This window comes from Peromyscus eremicus, chromosome X (assembly GCF_949786415.1).
Source record: "Peromyscus eremicus chromosome X, PerEre_H2_v1, whole genome shotgun sequence".
NCBI classification, from domain to species: Eukaryota; Metazoa; Chordata; class Mammalia; order Rodentia; family Cricetidae; genus Peromyscus; species Peromyscus eremicus.
The window spans coordinates 48746352-48771497 of record NC_081439.1 but is presented as its reverse complement, the minus strand read 5'-3'; the positions used below and the strand labels follow the sequence as shown (position 1 = coordinate 48771497).

Sequence of the window (25146 nt, the reverse complement as noted above, 5' to 3'; positions counted from 1 at the left end):
ATGAGGAAAATTTGTTTGTGTGAACACTGTGGAGTATCCTCATACAAACTTAAGAGGACGACAGCCTTACTAGGGGACATAATCTTTTGGGGACACTGTTGTGTATAGAGTCTGTCATTGAAATGTTATTGTGTAGCACATAGCTGGTACTTATACACACACACACACACACACACACACACACACACACACACACACACACATTTGGCTTTTTGAGACGGTTTTTTTCTAGCCTTGGCTGTCCTGGAATTCTCTCTGTAGACCAGGCTGGCCTCAGAGATCCGCCTGCCTCTGCCTCCATAGTGCTGGGATTAAAGGTGTGTTCTACTACTGCCTGGCACATATTATTAATTCTTCTACAGATAGGTCATGCAATTTGACACATTAGTGTTGAATTTTAGACTGGTTTGTAGTTTTTAAAAATACTTATATATATGTATGTATGTGTGTGTGTATGTATGTATGTATGAGTATATGTGCATAGGTGTTTGTCATGTTGTTTGTGTAGAGGTTAGAGGATAGCCTTGGGTGTTGGTCTTTGCCTTCCCTTTCCATGGCTTCCAGAGATCCAAACTCAGGTCACCAGGCTTACACAGCAAGTGCATTTATCCACTGAGCCATCTTGCTAGCTCAAACAGTGCTCCCAAAACAGCTTTTATTTTCTTTCTCTCATGTCCACCCCCTCACCCTCCACCCCCATGTTCTCTGTGTATGATGCATGCATGTATGTGTGTGAAAGCAGTTTTTAAAAACAGCTATTCACCTTGTTCAGTTGTTTCCCCAGCGTTGATCCTAGAAGTGGAATTATCCTCTTTGGATTTCAGATATATTTGGTTTAAGTTGCCCTTAGCAAATGTTCCATTTAGTGCCCACACGCAACCTACCCTGGCTATTATTTGCCATCCTAAGAAAGAAAGAACAGTTTCACATAGTTTACTTTGCTTTTGTGCTGGTTAATTGGTTGGCATTTGTGCTTGCTTTTTCATAGATTTCCCCACTAATATTAGACCCTTTTCCTAGTTTCTCAATAGGATGTTCATCTTCACTAAGTATAAGGACTTTTGTGCCTTCTTTTATTCATGTGTGCTTCTGAAATTCTACAGTTATCTTTGTTTCTTTATGTTATGTGTTTCTGCCCTTGCTAATAAGCTTAGAACAGCCTTCTTTATTTTAAAATTACATACTAAATTCAGCTGGCTTTCTTTTATTGTTTGTGATTTCACTCAACATTTTTATCTTTTTCAAAAGAAATGAACTTTTAGCCGGGCGGTGGTGGCGCACGCCTTTAATCCCAGCACTCGGGAGGCAGAGGCAGGCGGATCTCTGTGAGTTCGAGGCTAGCCTGGGCTACCAAGTGAGTCCCAGGAAAGGCGCAAAGCTACACAGAGAAACCCTGTCTCGAAAAACCAAAAAAAAAAAAAAAAAAAGAAATGAACTTTTATGTAAGGTTTATGTGTATACATGTGTGTGTATGTATATGTGTGCATTTTCATGTGGAGACCAGAGGTTGGCATCAGATGTCTTCCTTGATCACTCCTCATTTTTCCAGACAGGCTCTCTCACTGAACAAGAACTCGATGTTTTGACTGGGATCCACCTGTCTCCACTCCCCTAGCTCTGGGTTACTGAGATGTGCTGCCACACCTGGCTTTCATTTGGGTACAGAGCCTCATCACTGTACCCCTAAGCCATCTTCCCAGTCTCACTCTTTCATTTTTCATTTAATTGGGGCTTAAAGGCTTGAAATTGTTTTATGATTAGACCTCTGGCCTAATCGGTTTAATCATTCCCTTACTGACTTACATTGTTACATTCTTTTTTAAATTTATTTTTATTCCATGTGCTTTGGTGTTTTTTCCTGCTTGTATGTCAGTGTGAGGGTGTCAGATCCCTGGAACTGGAGCCACAGACAGTTGTGAACTGCCATGTGGGTGCTGGGTATCGAACCTGGGTCCTCTAGAAGAGCCATCAGTACTCTTAACTGCTGAGCTATCTCTCCAGACCCCACATTGTTATACTCTTAATATGCTACATTTTGGTGCACAGCTATTTACTCAACCTTTGAGCCTGGCTTCATAATTTTTTTTTTGTTTCATTGCTTGACTTATTTTTCTGTTCTTAAAGTCACTGTATTTCATATATTTTTTTCTATACATGTTTTTAAATTTATTATTTTTAATTTTATATGTGTGGGTGTTTTGTCTACAAAACATGTGTACCACATGAGTATTTGGTGCCTATGGAGTCCAGAAGAGGGAGTCAGCTCCCCTGGGACTAGACTTAAAATCGGTTGTAAGCCACCATGTGTGTCTTAGTTAATGTCCTATTCTTGTGAAGAGACACCATGACCACTGCAACTCTTATAAAGGAAAGCATTTCATTGGGATTTGCTTAGAGTTCCAGAGGTTTAGTCCGTTGTTGTCGTGGGAGGAAGCATGGCAGCATGCAGGCAGCTGGAGGAGGAACTGAAAGTTCTACATCTGGGTCCACAGGCAGCAGGAAGAGAGAGACACTGGGCCTGACTTGAGCATCTGGAATCCCAAAGCCCCCAGCAACCCACTTCCTCCAACAAGGCCACACGTACTCCAACAAGGCCACACCTCCTAATTGTGCCACTCCCTAAGCATTCTTTGGGGGCCATTTTTTAAATTTTTTATTTTTCCAGACAGGATTTCTCTGTGTAATAGTCCTGCCTCTGCCTCCTAAGTGCTGGGATTAAAGGTGCCTACCACTGCTACCCAGCTGGGGACCATTTTTATTCAAGCTACCACAGTGTCCATGCAAACTGGTTCCTTTGGAAGAGCAGCCAGTGCTCTTGACCACTGAGCCATCTCTCAGTCCCTTCTCTATACATCTTTACAGTAATGTGCCAGAATCCTTGAAGATGATTTGTGAGTTTGATTTGGAGGTGGGCATCTTCCTATATTGTGCAGGCTACTCTTTTTTTTTTAATTATTCGAGAATACTTTGCAACCTGTATTACAAAACTCAGAAAACATCTAGAAGAAATAGATACATTTATTGACACACATGATTTATCAAAATTAAATCAAGAGGATATAAAAAACTTTCAGCAAATCTATTAAAGATAACGAGGTTGAAGAAGTTGTAGATGTAACCAACCGTCTTATTAAATAAGAAACACAGAGCCGATTCAGAGAAGAAAGCCAAGAGGTCAGAACTAAGAGCCTTACCCTTCCTGCTTCAGCCAAGAGAGCTCTCCAAAAGGGGCCTACTTCCTGTGTGTTTGTCTTATATAGTCTAGCTCTTCTGGTGCAGGCTATTCTTAAACACCTTAGCCCAAGTACCCCCCTGCTTCTGCCTCCCGAGTATCTGGAACTATGGGTATGTGCCACTGTTCCCGGCAAATGAGTTTATTTCTGTTGAGTTTTTATATCTACGTTACCTCATGTTACACTGCAGGAAGGAGATGATTTCAAATTCTTGCTCATGAAAAGCTTGGCATTCTTTATTCAGAGAAGAAGCGCTGCTTTAAGACTCCATTTCTAAGTCCTTAGAGACTTTGGCAAGATTGTCCTCATGTTGTCAGGAGAAGCATTGATATGTTCTGTAATTCTTAGTTAAAAAAAAAATTATAGAACTCCAAAATGTAAGTGCATTCCTAACAAATTATTTGAACTTATTTTTAAGCTTTATTAGATAGCACTTTTTTACTACTTTGTGTAGTTCTGAAAGAATTTTGGTAGTAAGTTTCAAACCAAAGCTTGAATTAAGTTTTAATGTTTATGACTACTTCCTTTTTTTTTTTTTTTTTTTTTTTTGGTTTTTCGAGACAGGCTTTCTCTGTGTAGCTTTGTGCCTCTCCTGGAATTCACTTGGTAGCCCAGGCTGGCCTCGAACTCACAGAGATCCACCTGGCTCTGCCTCCCGAGTGCTGGGATTAAAGGCGTGCGCCACCACCGCCCGGCTGACTACTTCCTTTTACTATCTGATAGAAGTAGTATTTATTCTTATAAAGAGTACTAACAGGTAACTAGACAGAGGTGGAAGTGTGTTCCGGTCTATGAAATACAGACTCACCACTTTGTTTCCTTCCCATACAGCTTTCTCCATGTTCTCATTAATATCAGAAACAGACACAACGATGTTGTTCCTACAATGGCCCAAGGCGTGATAGAATACAAGGAAAAGTTCGGGTTTGATCCATTTATTAGCAGTAACATCCAGTATTTCCTGGATCGTTTTTATACCAACCGCATTTCTTTCCGCATGCTCATTAACCAACACAGTAAGTGGGTTATGTTGGGTCCAGTTGTGAAAAGGTAACCATATTGATTTTTCTGAAAAGTTTTCCTTGTGTTTCACTTCTAATTTACTGACTTAGACTTTTAGCTGTAGAAATTTCATTTCTAGTTCAGTTTTTCTTAAGTGAATCCTTCCTATTATAAACATCGCTTAATCAGTATTCTTGATTGAAACCTGTCCGAGGAAGACATTTGGGGTGCTTACATTAGAGGCGGGACCACTGCCTGTCTTTCAAGGGCTCTGCAGCTACATTTCTGTGGAGACAAGGGACTGGTTTTAATGGCTGCCACATTAACTTCTCAATAATTTAATGTACCTGGGAGTATTTTTTCTTAGTCCATACATGTATTTTCTTTTTTAGTTTTAAAAACATCAAAACTGGGAATATTGAATTGGCATGTTGGATATATAAGCAATTCCCTTTATTCCACAGTGATAGGAACAACTGAGGAAGCAAGATTATCAGTCCATGATGCGACTTTGAGAGTTTTAGTCTGTTCCCCATGGTGATAGACAGGGGAAACATCTAAAATTCTTTTCAGCGCAAAGAACTTCTTGGCTGATTTCTAGTGTGTCACCTGGCTTGATTTTTTTTTTAATTTTAAGGAAAAAGCATTCACATATTTGGAGTCATTCTTGCTGAATCAGAGAATGGACAAAGCATGTTTTGTTTGTCTTACTCATTTTTTTAAACTCATTTAGATAAACAAATGTTATAGAACTCTTAAGTATGTCTTTATGTATACATTTAGAAACAAATGTATGACAATTTATAGAGAAAAGGGAACTAAATGCTAGCCAGCTTTTTACTGAGATAGTGGCAGTTTCCAAGTGTTGATTGATTTAATAGAAAGTCTGCCTATGAAAATTTCCAAGTGTTGATTGATTTAATAGAAAGTCTGCCTATGAAAATTTGGCTTGAGTTGCTTTTTTTCTCTTTAGGTTCTTTAGGTTTTTATTTAGGAATAAAAGTTTGCAACTACTGTATAGAGTAAATGGAATATTTTTCTAAATTATTTGAACAAATCTTGTTGATGTACAAAGAATTGAAAAAGAACCTCCATGATGCAGGCATTGGTAGTGTTGCCAGTGAAGGTTCCTCACAACTGGCCTGGCCTTCACGTTGTGAATGTTTAGGGATTGGGATAAATGACTGCAAGAGTCTTGAGCAGGGAGATAAGCTGCCAAGCATGGAAGTGTCTTGATCCAGTTTCCATCAGCGGAAGGAGAAAGGATTGGGCCCCTGCCGTGTGCCGCTGCTTTAGGGTCCACTGACTGCAACTGAAGAGACCTGAAGTACATCCTTTCCCCTTTTTGGCTGATGTATTTGCTCAGCCATCAGCTGGATTGCATTATTCTAAGTCATTGTGGATGCTGAAATGATTCTTAAAATAAAGAATCCTTTTTGACAATTAGAAATGTATTTCTGTGCTTGGCCATCTCAGCTTGCTGTGTTTCAACACCTTTCCTTCTCTTTTGTGTTCATTTAGCACTTCTCTTTGGTGGTGACACCAATCCTGCGCATCCTAAGCACATAGGGAGTATCGATCCTACCTGTAATGTAGCTGATGTGGTAAAAGGTAAGGATACTAACCCAGTGTCGCTGACCATGGCAGAAATAGCATGGTGGTTTGTTTGAGGCAGCTCAGCTGTAGGGTTATGTTGCTGTGTAGTCTGTGATTCATCAGGCCATGTTAGGTCTAAACCACTTAGTTCAAACATGAAGTATTTCTAGATTGGGAAAGGATGAATAATTTCTAATGCTCAAATATCAATCTCTACTTCATTGGTCAGGGTTTAGTTCTTTCTTAAACAGTTAACATTTCAGGAAGTTCTAAATTTTGACTTGCCATCATTTTAAACTATTTCCTTGTTGTAAAAAGGGGCTGAGTTCACATTGGCCAAATCTACATGTATTTCTGTTGCATACTCCTGGTGTTAGAAGCTATACAGCAAGTGGGCTTAGCTGGATGGACACTATGCCAATAGTCCCAGGGTAGAGCAGGCCTGGTACTCATAAATCCCTGGTTAACTGAAGACTTTTACTTTGAACAACAGGTGTCTCCATTATTCATTTAAAATAAATGCTCCATCAGGAAAGCTCAACTGGCTGTAACCCAGCAGATTCCAGCACTTCTTAAGTTTTTCCTTTGGGCAGATTCGTGTTCCCAACCTGTCTCCTTCCCCAGACTGCATTTCCTGCTCTGCTTCTCATCTCACTTGATACACTCAGGTGATGAGTTGACATGACTATACCTCTTCCTGGTTTTCATCAAGGACCTTGGTTGCACTTCAGCAACCATTGCTAAGGACAACCTGTGCACTCTGTTTTCCTGGAGCTTCCTAGACCACTGTTTTCTCAGAACACATTTACTCACATTATTTCAGTTCTAAGGTGACTACGTCTAGCTGATACATCACACTTGTGCCTTTTCTCTTGAGCTGTAATTGATGTAAGGCCAGGGAATGCTTCTTTACTTGTTTGATAACATACATAAAACCTTGGAGTGCCTATAGAGATAGATGATCTATAAATATTCTGTGGCTTGATAAATTTTAGACACTTAAAATTGTTTAATAATCTTATTATTCAAAAATGTGGCCTGGAGAGGTGGCTCAGCTATTAGGAGCACTTGTTGTTTTTGCAAAAGACCCAGATTCTCTTCCTAGCACTCACATAGCAGCTTACAACTGTCCATAACTCCAGTTTCAACATCCTCTTCTGTACCAGGTGCACAGACATACATGCTTGCAAAACACTCAAACACATGAAATAAAGTGAAAAATCTTTTTTTTTTTTTTTTTTGGTTTTTCGAGACAGGGTTTCTCTGTGTAGCTTTGCGCCTTTCCTGGGACTCACTTGGTAGCCCAGGCTGGCCTCAAACTCACAGAGATCCGCCTGGCTCTATCTCCCGAGTGCTGGGATTACAGGCGTGCGCCACCACCGCCCGGCGTGAAAAATCTTTCTAAGAAATTACAAATAAAAAAATACCATACACTGGAATTAACTAGTCCCAAAGTTTATAGTTTTTAGGTATGATATTGATATGGTGGTAATGTTTTTAGTCATAGCTTTAGAGATATAGCTTTAAGAGATATTAAATGTCTGTACATGGCATGAAATAAGGGATTTGCTTCAAAATTAGACAGAGGATGGGGAATGAAAAAAGACTAGACCTCTGTGAAGAGTAGTTGAGGCTTTGGTGAGTACATGGGGGTTCATTATACTGTGGTTTATACTTTGGTAAATGTTTGAAATTCTTGATGGTAAAGTTTGGAAAACACTCATTTTAATTATCTCATTGTTCTTTTACAAAATCAAGTCTGACTAATTTTTAGGGAGGTTATAACTGAGAACCTGTGGATTTGATAAGTATCGGGAGTTTTATGAAACTTGACAACCTCTGTAGTACAAAGAGATTAAGCAGTGCTGCAGTGCATCAAAGCCTTGTACAGTTCAAGGAGGAATCCCCGTGACTTGACTGCTAAGACCGAAAGAACTTGTTTTCCGATTGTTGCTGTCAGCATTATTCTGTTAATTAGCAGGTAGTAACTACTGATATTGTCGTTATGTTGATCTCTAATCTGTGCATACGAATTTCAGGATGTGCCAGAAACTTTTATGTTGTTCAAATTTTGTGCAAAAACTAACTGCAGATTATTCAGAGTAGTTCAGATACTTTGAAAGAAAATAATCCTGAAAGTTTATGCCTGAGTCTCTTAGTGTCCCTGTATCAGTCAGCTCTCTATTGGTGTGACAAAATGCCTGAGGCAATCAGCTTACAGGAGAAAATATTTATGTGAGTTCATTTAAAAAAATGTCAGTGCACTGTTGCTTGGCCCCATCATTGTGGGCCTGTGACAATGTAGAATATTGTGACAGTGAATGTGTGCCAGAGCAAAGCCACTCATTTTATGGTAGCTGGGAAACAAAAGGAGCCAGAGTCCCAATATCCCCTTCAAGATCAGTGACCTAACTTCCTCACCCTTATCCCCTGTCCTCAAGCACCACGTCCCCGTCCCCCATCTTCTAATAGCGCCACAAGCTAGAAGCCATTTAACACATGGCCTTTAGGGGACATTGAGGCATGAAGCATAAAGCATCAGTTTTCTTTGTTCATTTCACTCACAACTCCAGTCTCTTCCTTTCTTTTCATTCTTCCAATACTCACAGCTTATTTTTTTGCTGTGCTGGGAATTGAACCTTGGGCTTTAGACATGGTGGGCAAGCACTTTACCACTGAGCTTTATTCCTGTCCTTTTTACTTTTTATTTTGAGACCCAGTTTCACCATGTCTACCAGGCTAGCCTTGAAATCACTCTGTAGCCCATGTAGGGTTTGAACTTGTTATCCTTCTGTCGTGGGCTTCTCAGTAGTTAGGATTATAGACCTACATTGCCAGGCATAGCCCACTCACAGATTTATCTTTACTCTTTTGCCATTTTTTAAATCTTCTGCCTAGTGCATTGCAAACACAGTTTACTATATTCTATTGTGTGATTGTGGGGGAACACAACTAAAGCCTAGATTCCTGGCAAAGCTCTGTGTAGTGACTGTCACTCCCCATACTCCTCTGTCATTCCACTTCCCCCAACACATACACCACACCCATGTACATGCACAGGCGCGTTCATACACATCCTGCCACCATAATTCTGAGGGGAGGAAGGAGGACTGAGACACCCTGTTCCTCTGTGAGTCTTTGAATAGCTTTCATCTCTCAGTAGTATCTTTCCTAAAGTTTAAGAGCATTGGAGGGTGGTTTCAGATCTGAAAGTATACACTACTGCAAAGCCACACCCACATAATCACCTTTCCCACAACCTTCCTTTCCATCAGGGTGCTTCACACCTATCTACGTTTATAAACCTTTATCTTTTATAACACTGGTGATTGAACCTAGGGTCTCTTTTTTTTTTTTTTTCAGTTTTTCAAGACAGGGTTTCTCTGTGTAGCTTTGCGCCTTTCCTGGAACTCGCTCTGTAGACCAGGCTGGCCTCGAACTCACAAAGATCCGAACTCACAAAGATCCGCCTGCCTCTGCCTCCCGAGTGCTGGGATTAAAGGCATGTGCTACCACAGCCCGGCTTGAACCTAGGGTCTCTTACATGCTTAGGAAACACTGCACAACTGAAGTATATTCTGATCTCCTCTTCTTTTTTTATTTTGAGATAGGATCTTGTTAAGTTTCCAGGCATTCTCTGACCTCAACTCGGTAGCCCAAACAGGCCTTGAACTTGTCCTTCTTCACGAGCCTCCAAAATACTGGTATTAAAGTCCTGTATCACTGGAACTTTTTTTTCTTCCTCAGCTGTGAAGAGCTTGCATGGTTTAAGCACAGCTAAATGTCCATTCCAAATGACCCTATATGCATGTGCATTCATGTGCTAGTGTGTGTACACATGTGTTTTTGTAGCCTTCGTAAGTTTTAATGAACTAAAACTGATCGCATACTTAGGCCTTTTGAGACAGATTACAGAAAACTTATGTAGAGGGTAAGAGTGCTAGTTTTATTTTTTGACTAGACAGTTGTATGAAGGTGTACAAGTAGGGGTGCATCCAGTGTAACAGTAACTGAACAGAACTCTCTTAAGCAAACCTCCCCTTGTGGCTTATTCAGCACATTAATTTCTACCTTTATACATCTGTAAATTATAGACTCTGGAGTGAATGCCAGAATTAAGTGTTATAAAGCAAGTCCCATTATCCTTTTGGAGGAGCCTTCCTTGGTGACCCTTTTGCCTCCTTTCTTTGTAAGAAACCAGAAAATCAAATGGAAAATCCTGCGAGACAGTGTTTTAAAGATACAGACTTAAATCTTTGCTTTGGTACAAAAGTTGACTTTCTCAGCCATGCTAACTTTTTCCATGTCATTTTTATATGTTGTTATTGCTTAGCATGATAGCATACAAATGGTCTCCTGAGTGCATGATATTATTTCAGCTCAGAAATAATATCTTATGTTCTCAATTTGGTCTCCTCAGGTTGCAATAACAGATTCACTCTAGCTCCAGAAATAGATTTATTAAAATAATTGAGTAGGTTCTATGGTCAGGACATAAAACACTTTACAGTCAGAGCTACAAATACTGGAATTGGGAAACAAACATATCGGGTTATGTTCTGGGTATCTTGCAACTGGAGTTGCCAAGTTATGGCCTCTCTACTTGCCTTTTTTTTCTTTTTTGGTATGCCCTGGTTAACTTGACTGATGCTCACTTAAGACAATGCCAAGTACTCTAGGTCTTCCTACATCATGATACTCCTCAGTACTCTTTTAACTTATGGTCGCCCTGAATTTCCATCTGAGTTTCCTTTTGAGTTTCCAAAAGGTAGATTTTTATTGCTTCGGTTCATCTTGTTTTTACCTGTGACTACAAGTTTTAATAGTCTGGCCATGGTTAGCCTGGAGATCCATCGTCTTTATGTTAGATGTTTTGTCCGCATTTCCCCAGTCGGCTATGTTAGGAGGTTGGAGGATCTACTGTTCTGGAAAACTAATGGATTCTACTTAGGATGGATTTGGGGGTAGGGAGGCTAATGATATATATTGCATTATATTTCTTTGAAACTTAAAGGGGTTTCTAAAAAGTGGCATATTGGTTCTGGAAATTTCTTTGTCAGTATGGTCTTTGTAAACATTCCCCTAGGTGGTCAGGGTCAAAAATGTGCAGAAGGTGACGATGTGGATAACCCATCAGTCTCATCTCAGACACTTGCTAAGTAGGTCCCCAGCTCAGATGTGGCTCAGTGAGCAAGGGCATGTGCCGCAAGCGGGCTAAGGAGTTTTTGTTTGTTCTGTAAGTTTGTCAAGACAGGATCTCAGCTAGCCCAGGCTGGCCTCAAACCCGGTATAGCTGAGAGTAATCTTGAGCTACTGATCCCCTTCACTTTCTAAATACTGGGACTCCAGGTGTCTTCCACCACTGCCAGCTCTGACTGTTTGGCTCATATGGGATAGTGCAGAGCAAATTCATTCTGAATTTGTAAAATAATAATAATAATAACAATTATTATTATTATTATTATCATTTCATTTTATGTGTATTGGGTGTTTTGTCTGCATATATGCCACATGAGTGCCTGGTGCCCCCAGAGGCCAGAAGAAGGTGTTGGAACTCCTGGAACTGGAAATACAGATAGTGATGAGCAGGTGGGTGTTGGGAACTGAACCTGGGTCCTCTGGAAGAGCAGCCAGATTTAAAACAGTTAAGAAAGTAGCTACTTAGATTATGCTAACAGGAGAGAATATTGCTCTGTTACCATGTATCTCCAACTGGAAACAACTGATAAAATGTCACATTGATAAGAAGGCAATAATTGGGGGTTTTAGGTGTCTTTGGTTTGGCAAGATAGTTTGAAAACACCTGCTTGTGTTGCTTTGATTAACCTTATGTTATTACCACATGAAAATAATGGTGTGGTGTCGTTTTCATTAAAAATAAAAGAATCTTGACTGGGGGAGATGGCTCGGCTCAGCAGTTTAAGGCACTGACTACTCTTCCAGAGGACCTGGGTTCAATTCCCAGCACCCACATGGTAGCTAGCAATTGTCTGTAGCTCCAGTTCCAGGGGAGTCTGATGCCCTCTTCTGGCCTCTCTGGCCACTGTACACACACAGTGTAGAAGACATCCATACAAAACACCTAGTCACATCAAGTAAAACAAAATAATAAATAAGCAGAGCTAATGAGATTGCTCAGTGGGTAAAAGTGCTTTCCACACAAGTATGAAGACCTAAGTTCAGGTTCCCAGAACCTACATAAAACCTCTGTCTCAAACCAGCTAGAAGGCAAGGGCTGACCTTGAGATTGTCTTCACACTTTCCTGTGTGCTGAGTCCCGTGTGTGTTTACATTCTCACACAGGAACATGCACATATACACATAGACAAACACACATAAAAGACAAATAAAAATGGTCTTGTGGCTTTGCAGTATTTCATGGCTATTTATGTGTACTTTGTTCTGACAGGAATTTTAAACTTGAGTTTATAAGATTTTTCTTTTTTCTGTTAGACTTAAAGTTATTATGTATGACGTGTTCATTTAAAAAATTTCAGTACTCAAATTCTAGCTCCTTATGTTGTAAATGAGTGATACAGTGGATTAAGTATAAAATCTGATAGTTGATGGAAGAGTTATATGGAAGCTTTGGAGTAGAGACTTATAATTAAATAAGCTCCATGATCTGTTAGAATTTCCTGTGTGTTGTTTCTGAAAACTGATTCATGGCTAAAGATGGATCTGCTGGAAGTACTCTATTACCATTGCAAACGTTCTTAGCGCAGTGACTATCACTTAAATTTACTGGCAATAATAATAATTTCCCATGTTCCCTTTTCAAGATTAGTAGTATATTCTGGCTGAAATATAGTACAGGTAAAAATAGTTTGGCAATGTCTTCTTAAAACAATTTGATTTCTAATTTTAAAATAGTAAATTTTTATTTAGAGAATTTAATGTAAGGAGAGCTTACAAAAACTCTAGGTGTAAAGGAAATTTCCATACCATTGGCTGAATTTTGGTTGTTGGGATTTTTAAAAAGGTTTTAATTTTTATGTTAAATTAAGTTTACTTAAGCAAAGAATGCCGTTTTAGTGCTCCCAAACACCCAGTATCCACATGATCGCTTATGTCATGAGAATGCAGAAATAGGTGACATAGCCTTGACTTTTCAAGCAAGTGGTCACTTAATCTAGATTCTTTCCAAAGTCACTTGGCTAGCCTGGAACTCTCCATGTAGACCAGGATGACCTCAAACTCATCTGCTTTTTAACCCTGAGTGCTGCTTCTGCTTTTTAACCCTGAGTGCTGGGATTAAAGGCATGTGCCACCACACCTATCCTACTTATGCTGATATTTTTTAAATGTCTGTCCCTAGGCCTCAAAACAGAGGTACTGCCTCAGAATTTTCAGGGGTTTATTTCATAATCTGAACTCTTTACACTTGACCCTGCCCAAAAGGTGAATTAATAATAATCTATACTCTTTTAAAATTTCCTAATCCTTGGTTACCACTCTGGGACTCCGACGTCCAATCTAACTAAAGGGAACACTTGTTAGAGTAATTGCTTGAATAGTGGAAACTTTATCATTGGCCAAAGGATTATTATTTAGCAAATGCTTTATTTTTGCTTTTGTAGTGTTTGGGATTGAACCCAAGGCCTTTCATAAACTAGGCAAGTACTCTCCTACAGAGATACATGCTCAGCCCTTAATCAGATATTTATTATGTATGTATTTTGTCCAAAGCACTTTAGTATCCTATGAGAATTTACCCATAATGGTACAAATTTTTATTAGTAATACTCTCAGCATTCTCTGGATGGTGTGTGAAAATCTACATTGCAATGTTTTAAGATTTTCAAGAATAATGAAGTAATTCTTAATTGTAACATTGATCTACTACAGTGTATAATGAAACTAAAATATTCTTATTCACATGTGATTTTAGGAGCCATACTAAGTTTGAAGTTGGTTGTTTTTATTTGGACTCCACTGTCTTCCACACATTGTATATGCCTAGCATGTTTTCAGTGTTATTGTACTCATAGTAATGCCAAAGCTAATGCCATAGATAATTAGAACATTTAGTAGGTTTGGATTCTGTCACGGTTTTATAGTGAAAGGAAGTTCAATATTAAAAATTATTATTTACCTGGAGGAGTTGAGGTATATTGACTTTGTATATAGATAGTGAAACATTGTAAATTTCAGCATTTGGGGTCTTAAAAGTTCATGGTCAGCTTTTGTGCTATCGCGTCACTAGGTGGAGATGTAGCATTGTTTAGTAGACTAGCCAGAGCAAAAGAGCTGGTTCCTGATTTCTCTCTCTCTCTCTCTCTCTCTCCAGAAATATTTTATATATAATTGATGAGGTTTGTTATGTTCTAGGGAAAAATTTGCAAATTTGGTGTAGTTTAAAATTTTAACTTTTTTTTTTCAGGGTGAAAATTCAACCCTACTTTAATGTCTATTTTCAAACTTCTAATTCTTTAAAAATTATTTTCTGTTTTTACTGCTAATAGCCTTTTTGTTTTCTGTTTTTATTGTATCTTGTCATGATTTGTCTGTTGTCTCTGTTTTGATGCTTAATTCTGAAAGTTTAATAAGATGTGAATTTTTAATGTGGGGACAAGTAATATTAGATAATTAGAATATACAATTCTAATTTGGTAGCAACACAAGGCACTTATAGTCTGAACCTTGTTCTTACTTTTGTATTATTTTAAGATGATAATGTCAGATTTTAACATTTAAGTTCTCTAGAGTCTCTTTCTCTCCCTTCCTTTTCTTTCTTCCTTCTTTCATCTCTTGAACCTTAAGCAAGTATGTTGTCTATGCACAGTGTTGATTGTCTCCAAGAAGTTGGTATGTTGCTGAGAAGAGTGTGAGTGCACCCATCTGATTTTTGGAAATTGTAAAGGAAAAACTCAAGTCTTGTTCTGATAGTCTGGCAGTTCTCAAGTGTTTATTAGAGTTACCATATAGTTCTTCACTTTCCCGTTCCTAGGGTCATGAGAAACAAAAGGCATGTTCACACAAAAGCATAGACATAAATATTCATAGCAGTATTCATAATAACAAAAGTGTAAACAACTCAAGTGTCTGTCATCTGATAAATGGATGAAGAAAATGTGGTATGTTTGTACAATGGCTATTACTTAAAGTATTTTTATACCATGAAGTTTAAATATATGGAATGGACTACTGGTTCATGTTACAACATAGATGACCGTATGGAATGGTGCTACTCACATTGGGCAGGTCTTCCAACCTCAGTTAATGTAATCAAAATCTCCCTAAGACATGCCTATAGACCAGTGTCCCTCCTTGAGACTGCTTTTCCAGGTGATCCTAGATTATGTCAAGTTGACAGAAGTAACCATCACAAACACTAGGATGAGGTAAAGAAATCAACCACAAAAGACCACATATTACAGGATTCAGTTTGTTTTCATATGTCCAGAATGGTAAATCAGATGAAGTAGAAAGGTGGCTGCCAAGGGCTGGGCAGAGACAAATGGTTGCTAATAGCGTGGGACTTCTTTTACAGTGATAAAAATGTTAATTGTGATAAGGGGTGCAAAACTTGGCAGATAATACTAAATACCACTGAGTTGCATGTTCGCTATAAATGGCAGATTGTATGAGACTTAGGTGTCAGTAAAGTTTTTAAAGTGAGTTATCAAAAGGGTTATGATCCCGAGCCAAGAAACAGCAATTGGTCATCTAAACAGGCACTAGCCTAAGTTCTGTGTAACATTATAAAGCAAGTGAAGACCCAAATCCTCTCCTCAGATGGTTTATTTTTTTTTTTAATGCCGAATGCTGTTTATTGAAGGAGTCAGATTGGTTTTTTTTGTTGTTTTTTTAAATGGTTTACAGTTCAAGATAAGTTAATAAATATGCCATAAGGCACTTTTACTTTCTTAATTTATTCCTTACCTTTTAAACTTTCTACAATCTGTCTTCTAGCTATTTTTGTAATGACATTGATTTTCTTCCCTTATGTCTATTTGCCCATGTTGAAAAGCAAACTCTTGCACCTTAGACTTTATATTAGCTCCAAGCTGTTATCCTTAACCAATTTAAAGGACATTTTAAAGACAGTGGGTGGTTCTAATAATTGAAATTATATGTTTCATGGAAACCTGTGCACTCAGTAAGTTCTTACTGATGTTTCACTTGCCAGTAACTGGAAAATTATGGCTGTTGGCAGTTTTTTAAGATTTATGTATATGAGTGTTTTGCCTCCATGAATGTATGTATGTATGTATGTATGTATGTGTGTGTGTGTAACATATATGTGCCTGGTGCCTACAGAGGCCATAGAGGGCATCAAATCCCCTAGAACTTGAGTTGTGGATGGCTATGAGCCACCATGTGGGTGCTGGGATTTGAACCAGAGCCCTCCATGAGAGCAAAAAGTGCTCTAAACTGCTGAGCCAGGTCAGCAGCAGGTCACAGATCTCTCCAGGTCTGACTGGTGTCAGGTTTTTAAATTACAGAAAGTATTGCTTTGCTACAATTTAATCCGATTCTGTGATGTTCAGAAGTATAGTCCTAGGTTTATACATTTTCATGAAAAATATCTTTTAGTAGTATTTAAAAGTTAAACAGTTGTGTGCTTGGCGTAAAACTAGCTTTATTATTACTAGTCTATGATTTTGATAAGGCTGTGGTCCTTAAAACTTAGGAAAGGGAAATGTTTTAGTCATAGTAATGTGTTGAAGCCAAATGGCAGCTTTAAAATATTTGATTCTTTTAAAGTCAGTTAGACAGATTGACTTTATTTCTGTATACACACCCGTGTGCTTATATCTGTGTCATTAAGGCAACAATTAAATTTTTCTTTCTTGCAGATGCATATGAAACAGCCAAGCTGCTTTGTGAACAGTATTACCTGGTAGCTCCGGAGCTGGAAGTGGAAGAATTCAATGGTAAAAGACAAAGCATTTTAGCTGTGATCAGACAGGGTCAGGGTGGTATGGCTAAGAAAAAATATTTTAATGTTAAGTCCATAGAAGGTGACTTAAATGCTGATTGTATCTGAGCTGTCTTTCTAAGAGCTCCTAAAATGGTGTGGCGCTTCCATCTTTGTGTCCTTTCCAAATGGTTCCTGTACCTTCAGGCAAGTGGGAGTGTCCTTAGAAGTCCCTTTGGGATAGGAATGTGCAGTCCATCCTGTGTTCAGAAGCCTTTTCCATTCACTTTGAGGCGTCATTGTGCTGCTACCTCTTCTTTTATATTCTTTTTTTCCTGCTTAGCCTCCAGTTCCCACTTTCCATACTTACAGGAAAGTCATCTCAAAGTCAAATTCCTTATGTCTGTATAGAGTTCTGTTGACATTTATTAAGTGCTGCTTCAACTAATGGTGTTTGGAGCAATGACTGTGCAAAACAGACTTTATTATTTCTTGAGTCTCAAGCATAAAAACTCAGACCACTTTTTTTCACTGACTTTTAAAAATGTACTATTAGAGGGAATATTCATATTCCGTTCATCTTATTTTAGAAAGCCAACAAACCTTTATTAATCATCCACTGCAGCCACTAGGCCCAGGATAAGGGAAGAATCATGGCCAAAAACATTTTACATGGTTTTAAAAAGAAGAAAAGAAATGTCAACTGTAATATTCCCAAAGAAAAATACACATAATTGAGCAAACCTTTAGATGACTCCTAGAGAATGTTGTTTAAACTTAAAAGAAGAAAACAAACTGTAAAATGTTTTCATTTCCTTGAGATTTGGACTGAAAAGGTTGAATTGAATTCTGAGGCTGTTTATATAGTAATGATGCAGTTTGCCACAAGATAGACGAAGCACTCAGCTTGCTTCTCAGCCCCATTACAACCACAATCAAAGAAGCCCATAAAAACAGCAAAGGAAGCCAAGGAGGCTTATAAGTGGACTAGTATATTAGTCTCTTCAGGCTACTAAACAAAACCATCAGAGACTGGGTGGATTAAATAACAGACATTTGTTTCTCATGGGTCTAGAACCTGGGAAGTAGAAGATCGTGGTATGAATAGATTTGGTGTCTGGCGAGGGCCTGTTTTCTGACTTACAGATGACTTCTTGCTGTGCCTTTACATGTAGGAAGGGGCCAAAGAGCTCTCTGGGGTCTTTTTTAGAAGAACTCTAATCCCATTCATGAGGCTCCATTCTGGCAAATAATCAACTCCCCAAGGGCCCACCTCTAAGTACCATCACTTTGGTAATTAAGTTTTGAGGTGTGAATTGAGAGAGACACAGACACTGAGTCCTGGAAACCCACTAGTGGCAACTCCTGGAAGAGTACAGCCGGATAGAAGTATGCTGACTGATAGGACCGGACAGGACCAACCTAAAAGGAGCAGGCTGCTGCAGAGATGGCAACCATTCTTTCCAGTTATCCCGGAGAGGGGCTGTGGGAGCAGAGGGGAGTGATGCAAACAATAGACAGAAGGGAAGCCAAAGGACAGAGGTGAGCTGAAAGCTGGTCGAAGAGAAGCCTGGAGAGATGACAGGGAAGAGCTTTACTCTGTCTAGGCTTTAACAGCACAGCAACATAAATGGATGTTGTTCAAGAACAGCTTACTGGGCTGGTTCCGGGAATAATATTATTCCAAAGTAAAGCCTTCTTCATTTTAGCATTTGAAGGCCTCTCTGGTCGTAGTCTACCTTACTAAGCTAAGGGCTTATTCTAAAGCCAATGGAATCTTGATCAGGTTTTAAAAAGTCCAAGTCAGCCTTCTCACTATGGGCAATCTCCAAAGGGAAAGGAACACTGGCTACCTCACGTGATGAATTCAGTTCTAAACTGAGTTCCTAAACAAAATCACAACCATGGTATGTCAGACTTTGGCAACACCCAACTGGCGTTGAATTTCTCTGCTATACTGTTACTGCCAGAATCTGCCTCTCTTTACCAAATTCTGAGAAAGAATGATTTTCAAACCCCAGATTCTTTATTTAGCTAAACCCTCAACTGAGACAGGGTTATCAGGATTGAGAGATGTGTTTCCTGTGCACACTTGAGTAAGGTAGGTCATATAACTGGGTCAATGGGCTGTATAATATAGATGTAGAAAATACACAAGACATTATAGAACCTCAGAGATGGCCAGGTAGCATGTTTAAAAAGCAGCTGAGTCTGATTTGAAAATTCCTAAAGAATAGCATGGATACTATGCAAATGAAAAGGCTGTATCTTGGTAATACAGTGAGGATACCCAAGAGAAGAGTGGTTGGCCACAATAGGAAAAATGTACGGCATAGAAGAGAGACATGGACTGTGTAGTATTACTTTCATGTTATGTTGTGATCAGATACCATGACCAAAAGCTACTTAAGGAAGAAAGAAAGTTCATTTTGGCTTATGGTTTTAGAACGATAGTGTCCTTCCTGGTGGGGAAAGCATGCCATGGAAGCAAGAGGAAGAAGCTAGCTGATCATATTTTCATTAGCACACAGGAAGGGGAGGGGAAAGGATGAGGCGGATAAAAGCAAGCAGGAAATAAAATGCTTCCTCCAGCCAAGTTTTACCTCTTAAAGGTCCCATAATCTCCCTAAAGAGCATTTCCAGTGGGGGACCAAGTATCCAAATACATGAGCTTTTGGGGGACATTTCTCATTCACACTACCACAGACTGAATGTGATATGTTCTGAAAAGGGTAATGTGATGATGAGCAATTGGAAGAATATAGACAGAATCCATTTCACTGGAAGACTGAAAGCATTTCCTCCAAGTAACACATGAGTCATGTCATTGGACTCACAGGGAAGGAAAGAGCACTTTTGTGGCTGTTCTGCAGTGATTGGCCTATCAGGCCTGTTGGGGTGCCACCTGCTGGGAGTCTAACTCCAACCAGGTCGGATGACCTGGGACGGATGTGTGAAGTCAGCACAGCAAAGAAACTGTGACCACCTGCTTCAAACAAGTGGCCTGGGATAGCCTGGGCCATTTTTATTTATACAATTTCAATGGTTTGCATGAACAGTTTTACAATCAATTTTGTTTCCTTAAGTTTCTAATAATGGTTACAATAATTGCCAGTGTGTTCCTTTACCTCATTCCCCTTCTGTCCCCCACTTTCCCATGGGTAACCATTACCTACTTGATTCACAGCTCTAATGTCAGGAACATAAGCAGTGTTGCAAGTGACAAAGTTTTTCTAACTAGGCACACCTACAGGTACAACAGTGTGCCCACTTGGCAGCATTTACGATTACAGCATCATGCAAAGTGAAAGAGAGCTTTGCTTGTAGTGGTTAATGTTTGCCTCGAGTCAAATCTAAGTTCTCACAATTAACTCATCAGCCAAGGCTGAATCAATTCATTCTTCATTCTGTACTGCTCTATCTGCTATGGGAATATACCGGGTTTTATACCGGGTTTTCTCCTATCATCCTGTACACTACATAACTTAAAAGCTTCCTCTTAATGGTTGCCACTGCTTATCTCCTGTTCTCATGTCCCCTTCCTCTCGACTTCTTACAGTATTGGCACAGCTATTAGAAAGGAGGGCATTGTGGGTTTCTATAATTCTGCTCCATTCCTGGTTCCTAGACTGTTCCCATTAACTCTCGATATCCTATTTATTTGCATTTCTCCTATATTCTCTCTCTTTTTTTTCCTGGAGCTGAGGCCTGAACCCAGGGCCTTGCGCTCGCTAGGCAAGTGCTCTACCACTGAGCTAAATCTCCAACCCCATCTCCTATATTCTCGTTTCTTGTGGTTAAAATCATTCTCTCTAGAACAGTTATGCAGATTTGTAATGTCATGAACTACTGTGACTCTTTCAGACAAGGTGAGTTGGAAAGGCAACATCCTGTTCTTGGAGAATCCTGAATTCATGGTCACACTTGAAACATCAAGGCTTTAGGATCAGGTCAACTGTACATTTTTAACAACATCCCCTCTGGCTCACCCAGAGGAGCGTCATCGGGGGAAATTTTCCTAATGTAACAGCCATTTCATCTGTAGCTCTAAAAAGTGAAACTAGAGGCAGCCAGCAATATGGTTTGTATAAGGAAAGCAAGGAGAGCGGGTAGCACATATGCTCCTGGGGTCGTGCCCAGAACTATGCAGCGAACTATCCATGAGCCTTGCCACAAGGAGAACTTGTTCGTGCTATTCCCAAGCCTTGTCCCCCGAAGAAGTCACATGGCTCCCGGCAATTGTGTCAGAGCCCTCTTGATACATTCATCCATTTCCCTAAAGCCTGTCATCTGGCAGCTAGCCAAGCTTTTATATGAGCCTTTCAGTGAGTAGTTAAGATTCAAACCATGGCGGTGCTGTTAAGTCTAGCTTACCACACCTGCCTTCCCAGTTGGTTCATATTACCACAGATGACTCCTGGGATTGATGACAGATCTGTCCTCCTGATTTGAAAAATTCCAAGAGATGTTTGTATGTTCTTGTGTGTTTCTCAGAATACCATGACACAAATGATACTATTTCAGTTTTGCTTAACAGAATTTGAAAGAACTTAATTGATTTGCTCAAGGTCACGAAGCTACAGTGAATGAAGTGTAGTTCACTGTGTGTTTGCTTGATTCTGAAGCATGTGTTTTTTGCTCAGTTATGCCATTAAATGTGGGAATCTGTATTATTAGCCTTTTTTGGAGGTTTGTTTTATATACTTGGAAAATAGAATAATACAAGCATCATTTTTTATGTTCTCCTACTTTGGGTCCTTATTCATTGATGGTTTGTCTCTGTTTTCAGCCAAAGCACCAAACAAACCTATTCAGGTAGTTTATGTGCCGTCACATCTGTTTCACATGCTATTTGAGCTGTTCAAGGTAAGTGGAATTTTAAAGCATAGGAAGAAGTCTTCGTTTTAAGTGGCTTTGATTCTGGGCATAATGGATTCATTAGATTAGCATAAGAAAAAGATTTTGCATAACCATTTTAAAAGTCTATTTCTGATATCCTGTGGGCTTTATAATCTGTACACTGTGAGATGAAAAATTGCTGTGTACAGTATAGTTTTATGAATATTAGTACATATTGGTTTTGAAACTTAATTGTACTTTGGTAACTTCACATCAAATCCATACTGTTTTTCTTTCAGTTAGGAAATTAGAGATGCTTTTTAGGTTTTCAAACCTGGCAAAGGTTTTATTGGTGATTACCAGACCCAAATAAAAACACGTTTCTGTTTGTCTGCGATTCTGGAGCATTAACTGTGCTAATGTGTAGTCATTCCAGTCCTGAAGTATCCTACAACTGTTTTATAATTTGAATAAGTTCAGAAGACCTGATAGAGGCAAGGGAGGAAGAGCGTGGAGCCTGGGCTAAAAAGGAAAGAAAACAAAACCCTTTTAAGTTTCTCTATGGCCTAAGCTGTTGCTTTTGTTACCAAGTGTCCTGTGATATGTATGGTAGCAGTGTTATGCATACAGGGTATTTGAGCTAACATTTTATCACTTTTAGTGTCTAAGACACTAAATTGAACACCTAAAGAATCAGTTGTGCTGTTTTGTTCCCAAGAGCAAGAATGCTACTGGTGGAACTCTAAGGTGGGCATTCAATTGTGAGCTTCCTCTTCATCTGTGACCTTTCAGAATTTCTTTTTAATAAATATTTTATCCTTCTTTCAATCCAGTGATTAATTTTTGTGGGAAATATGAACCCCTTCAGTTTTTTTGCTTTCATTAGAGGAAAGGTACTTTATAAATGCAACTGATAAATAGTGTTTAAAGAGCAAAAATCAGCTTCTGTAGCCTCATTACACTTGATACAAACAATCTTTTGGGTTGAGCTGAATAATTTCAAAACCCTACAGCTACCAGGCCTGGTGGCACATACCTTTAATCTCATTACTGGACAAATAAAGAGAGGTGTATCTCTGAATTCAAGGCCAGCCTAGTCTATATAGTGAGACACTGTCTCAACCACTCTCCTCCCCCTAAAAAATCCCTAGAGCCAAAAAAAAGGAAAGAAACATGTTTAACAATTAAATGCAAAATAGAACATCAGGAACATTTTCTTTGACAGAAAAAAATCCCATAAATCTTAATAGTAGCTCCACAAAATAACTGTACTTATAAGTAATCTTGTGCTTATTTCTTTTTTGAAATTGTGGTTTTTCGTGGTTAGGGCTAGCTCAGTGGTAGAGTACATGCTTAGCATGTACATGGCTCTGGGTTCTACTCAGCACCAAAAATAATCAATACATTTAATGTAATTTAGTTGTACTTTGTGAGTCAGAAGCATGGCTTTTCAAAAAGAGCTTATTGTTTTAGAACTCAATGAGAGCAACAGTTGAACTACATGAACATAGAAAAGAGGGCTACCCAGCTGTCAAAACTCTCGTTACTCTCGGTAAAGAAGACTTGTCCATTAAGGTAAGATTTTGTTTGCGTTTTTACTTTAATCATCAGTTGATTTAATAGTATGAGAGGGAAGGAAAGAAAGTTGGCATTTCTTGAGTGTGTTGTTTGCAAGTAAAGTCATGTAACAGTGCTTTCTCTGGAGTGATCTGAACATATGAATGAATAGATAGTGGCAGTCCCCTAAGTTGCTGTTGTCTAGTGACATTGTAGTAATTCTGTGTAAGCACCTTCTAAGACAGTTGCCTGATGACATTGACTACTGGCACATTTCTCAATGTGTCCCTGTCCTTTATGGAAACGTGACTATATTGTGCTGGATTCTTGGCTTAAGTTACCTCCTTGAGTGTTCCTGAGAAAGACTTCAGTACCAAGCCTGTCAGATTTTGCTACACTACTCTGTGCCCTTTGGTTACATTGACCCCAAAGGAACCATTCTTCAATGGCAGCTCGAAGCCCTTATCATTTTAGAGCCTTCTGTCATATGCTTGATCTAATGAACTCTCACCACCTCCTTAAGCACAGATTGACTCCCTTTTATTTTTAACATTTTGTCCACTGCAGATAAGTGACCTAGGTGGTGGAGTCCCACTTCGAAAAATAGACCGACTTTTTAACTACATGTATTCAACTGCTCCTCGCCCCAGCCTGGAGCCTACAAGAGCTGCTCCCTTGGTAAGCATGGCAAACTGCTACAGAAGGAAAGGTCTTTGCCACAGGGATAGAGAGTTGCCCTTCTCCTCAGGTGGTTATACTAGCCTTACCTGAATGAGGATGTTTCTGGTACGGGTGGGAGCAGAGGCACCTTTTTGCCTTAGCTATTTAGTTCGTGAGTTCTTTGGACTGAGAGTGCTTTTTTAATTTGTTCAAGAAACACTCCCACACTCACAAATACAGTGTGAAAAAGCTTTTCTCTGTGATAAGACTGCTGCCGGAGGGCCGCTTATCATCATGCCCCCCCTCGGAGAGGTGGACATTACCCACGGGTGAGCAAAGGGACTGTAGAGTGCTTGGCTACAGCTTTGGTGCTGCACACCTTATAGGCCCAAGTCACCCAGAGCCTTTGGGTCACCACTGTCCAAGTTGTTTATATAATTAAAATGTTTATGAAATTATGAAAACATTGAAATTTTCATAATCTAAGCACAAAACATATAGGTGGTGTATGTATTTTCAGAGGTCTCTGTGTAGCACTCTAGAAATAACCTTCAGCCTTATTCAGTCAGTGAGAAAAGCCTCTGGTTACCATGGTAGCATTTATTCCTGGTAGGGCCACACTTTCTTCCCCTGCTGAGTGTTTCTAATTGACAAACAACAATTGAACCCTTTGTCATTAAACACAGCAATGTATCTATCAGTCTGCAAAATGGCTCAGGGTATAAATTAAGTTTCATTTTAAAGTCCTACCTGACTGATAAGCACATAAGATTATATTTTATTTGTATGAATAAAATCAAACACTTTGCATTGTTATTTGAGGCAGAGTTTGTTAACTCAGCATGTGGAAAACTGAGGAAGTCATTTATACAGGATTCAAGAAAATTCATAAAAGATCAATTTGGAACAGTATTACCTTGACCAGGGTCTGGTACAAATCTTGCATCTTCACCAGTTGTTTCAAAAGAATCTGGATTATCTATTTCCAGGTCTTAAAATAGCATCCTGAGGGTAGCTCTTTATGCCATGTTTGTTTGTTTGTTTTGGGGAACAGAGGACTCCAAGAGACCATTATTCACCTTCCTATTATATAGATACGGGAAACAGGGGCAAAGGAAATTAATGGTAACTGGTACTGGCTGTCTGTGAACTAACTTGTAGTATACTGTTGTGGCTGCCCTTGAAGAAATGCTTCGACATCTCTCCCAATTAGTAAACTGTCCTCAACTTTCAAATGGGGCCATGGCTATGTAGTACTAGAAAAGAATTTCCTTTCCAAATGGCTTATTTTACATATCTCTGCCTTCCTTCATACATTGTTTTTTAATTGAACAAATTTTAAACTGTTTTATGTGAATAAGTATTTTCCTGCATATTTGTATATATGTGTACCAC

General features: G+C 39.2%; 1 protein-coding gene across 2 annotated transcripts in view; it reads left to right on the top strand.

Moving 5' to 3' along the window:
• Pdk3 (pyruvate dehydrogenase kinase 3) overlaps nt 1-25146 on the top strand; it is a 64609-nt gene that overhangs the window by 28098 nt on the left and 11365 nt on the right. For both annotated transcript variants that reach the window (XM_059250147.1, XM_059250146.1), the window contains 6 exons: nt 4065-4249; nt 5757-5846; nt 16634-16711; nt 21485-21561; nt 23008-23109; nt 23659-23769. In XM_059250147.1, coding sequence (XP_059106130.1) covers nt 4065-4249; nt 5757-5846; nt 16634-16711; nt 21485-21561; nt 23008-23109; nt 23659-23769 — 643 coding nt within the window. The remainder of the gene's footprint in view (nt 1-4064; nt 4250-5756; nt 5847-16633; nt 16712-21484; nt 21562-23007; nt 23110-23658; nt 23770-25146) is intronic.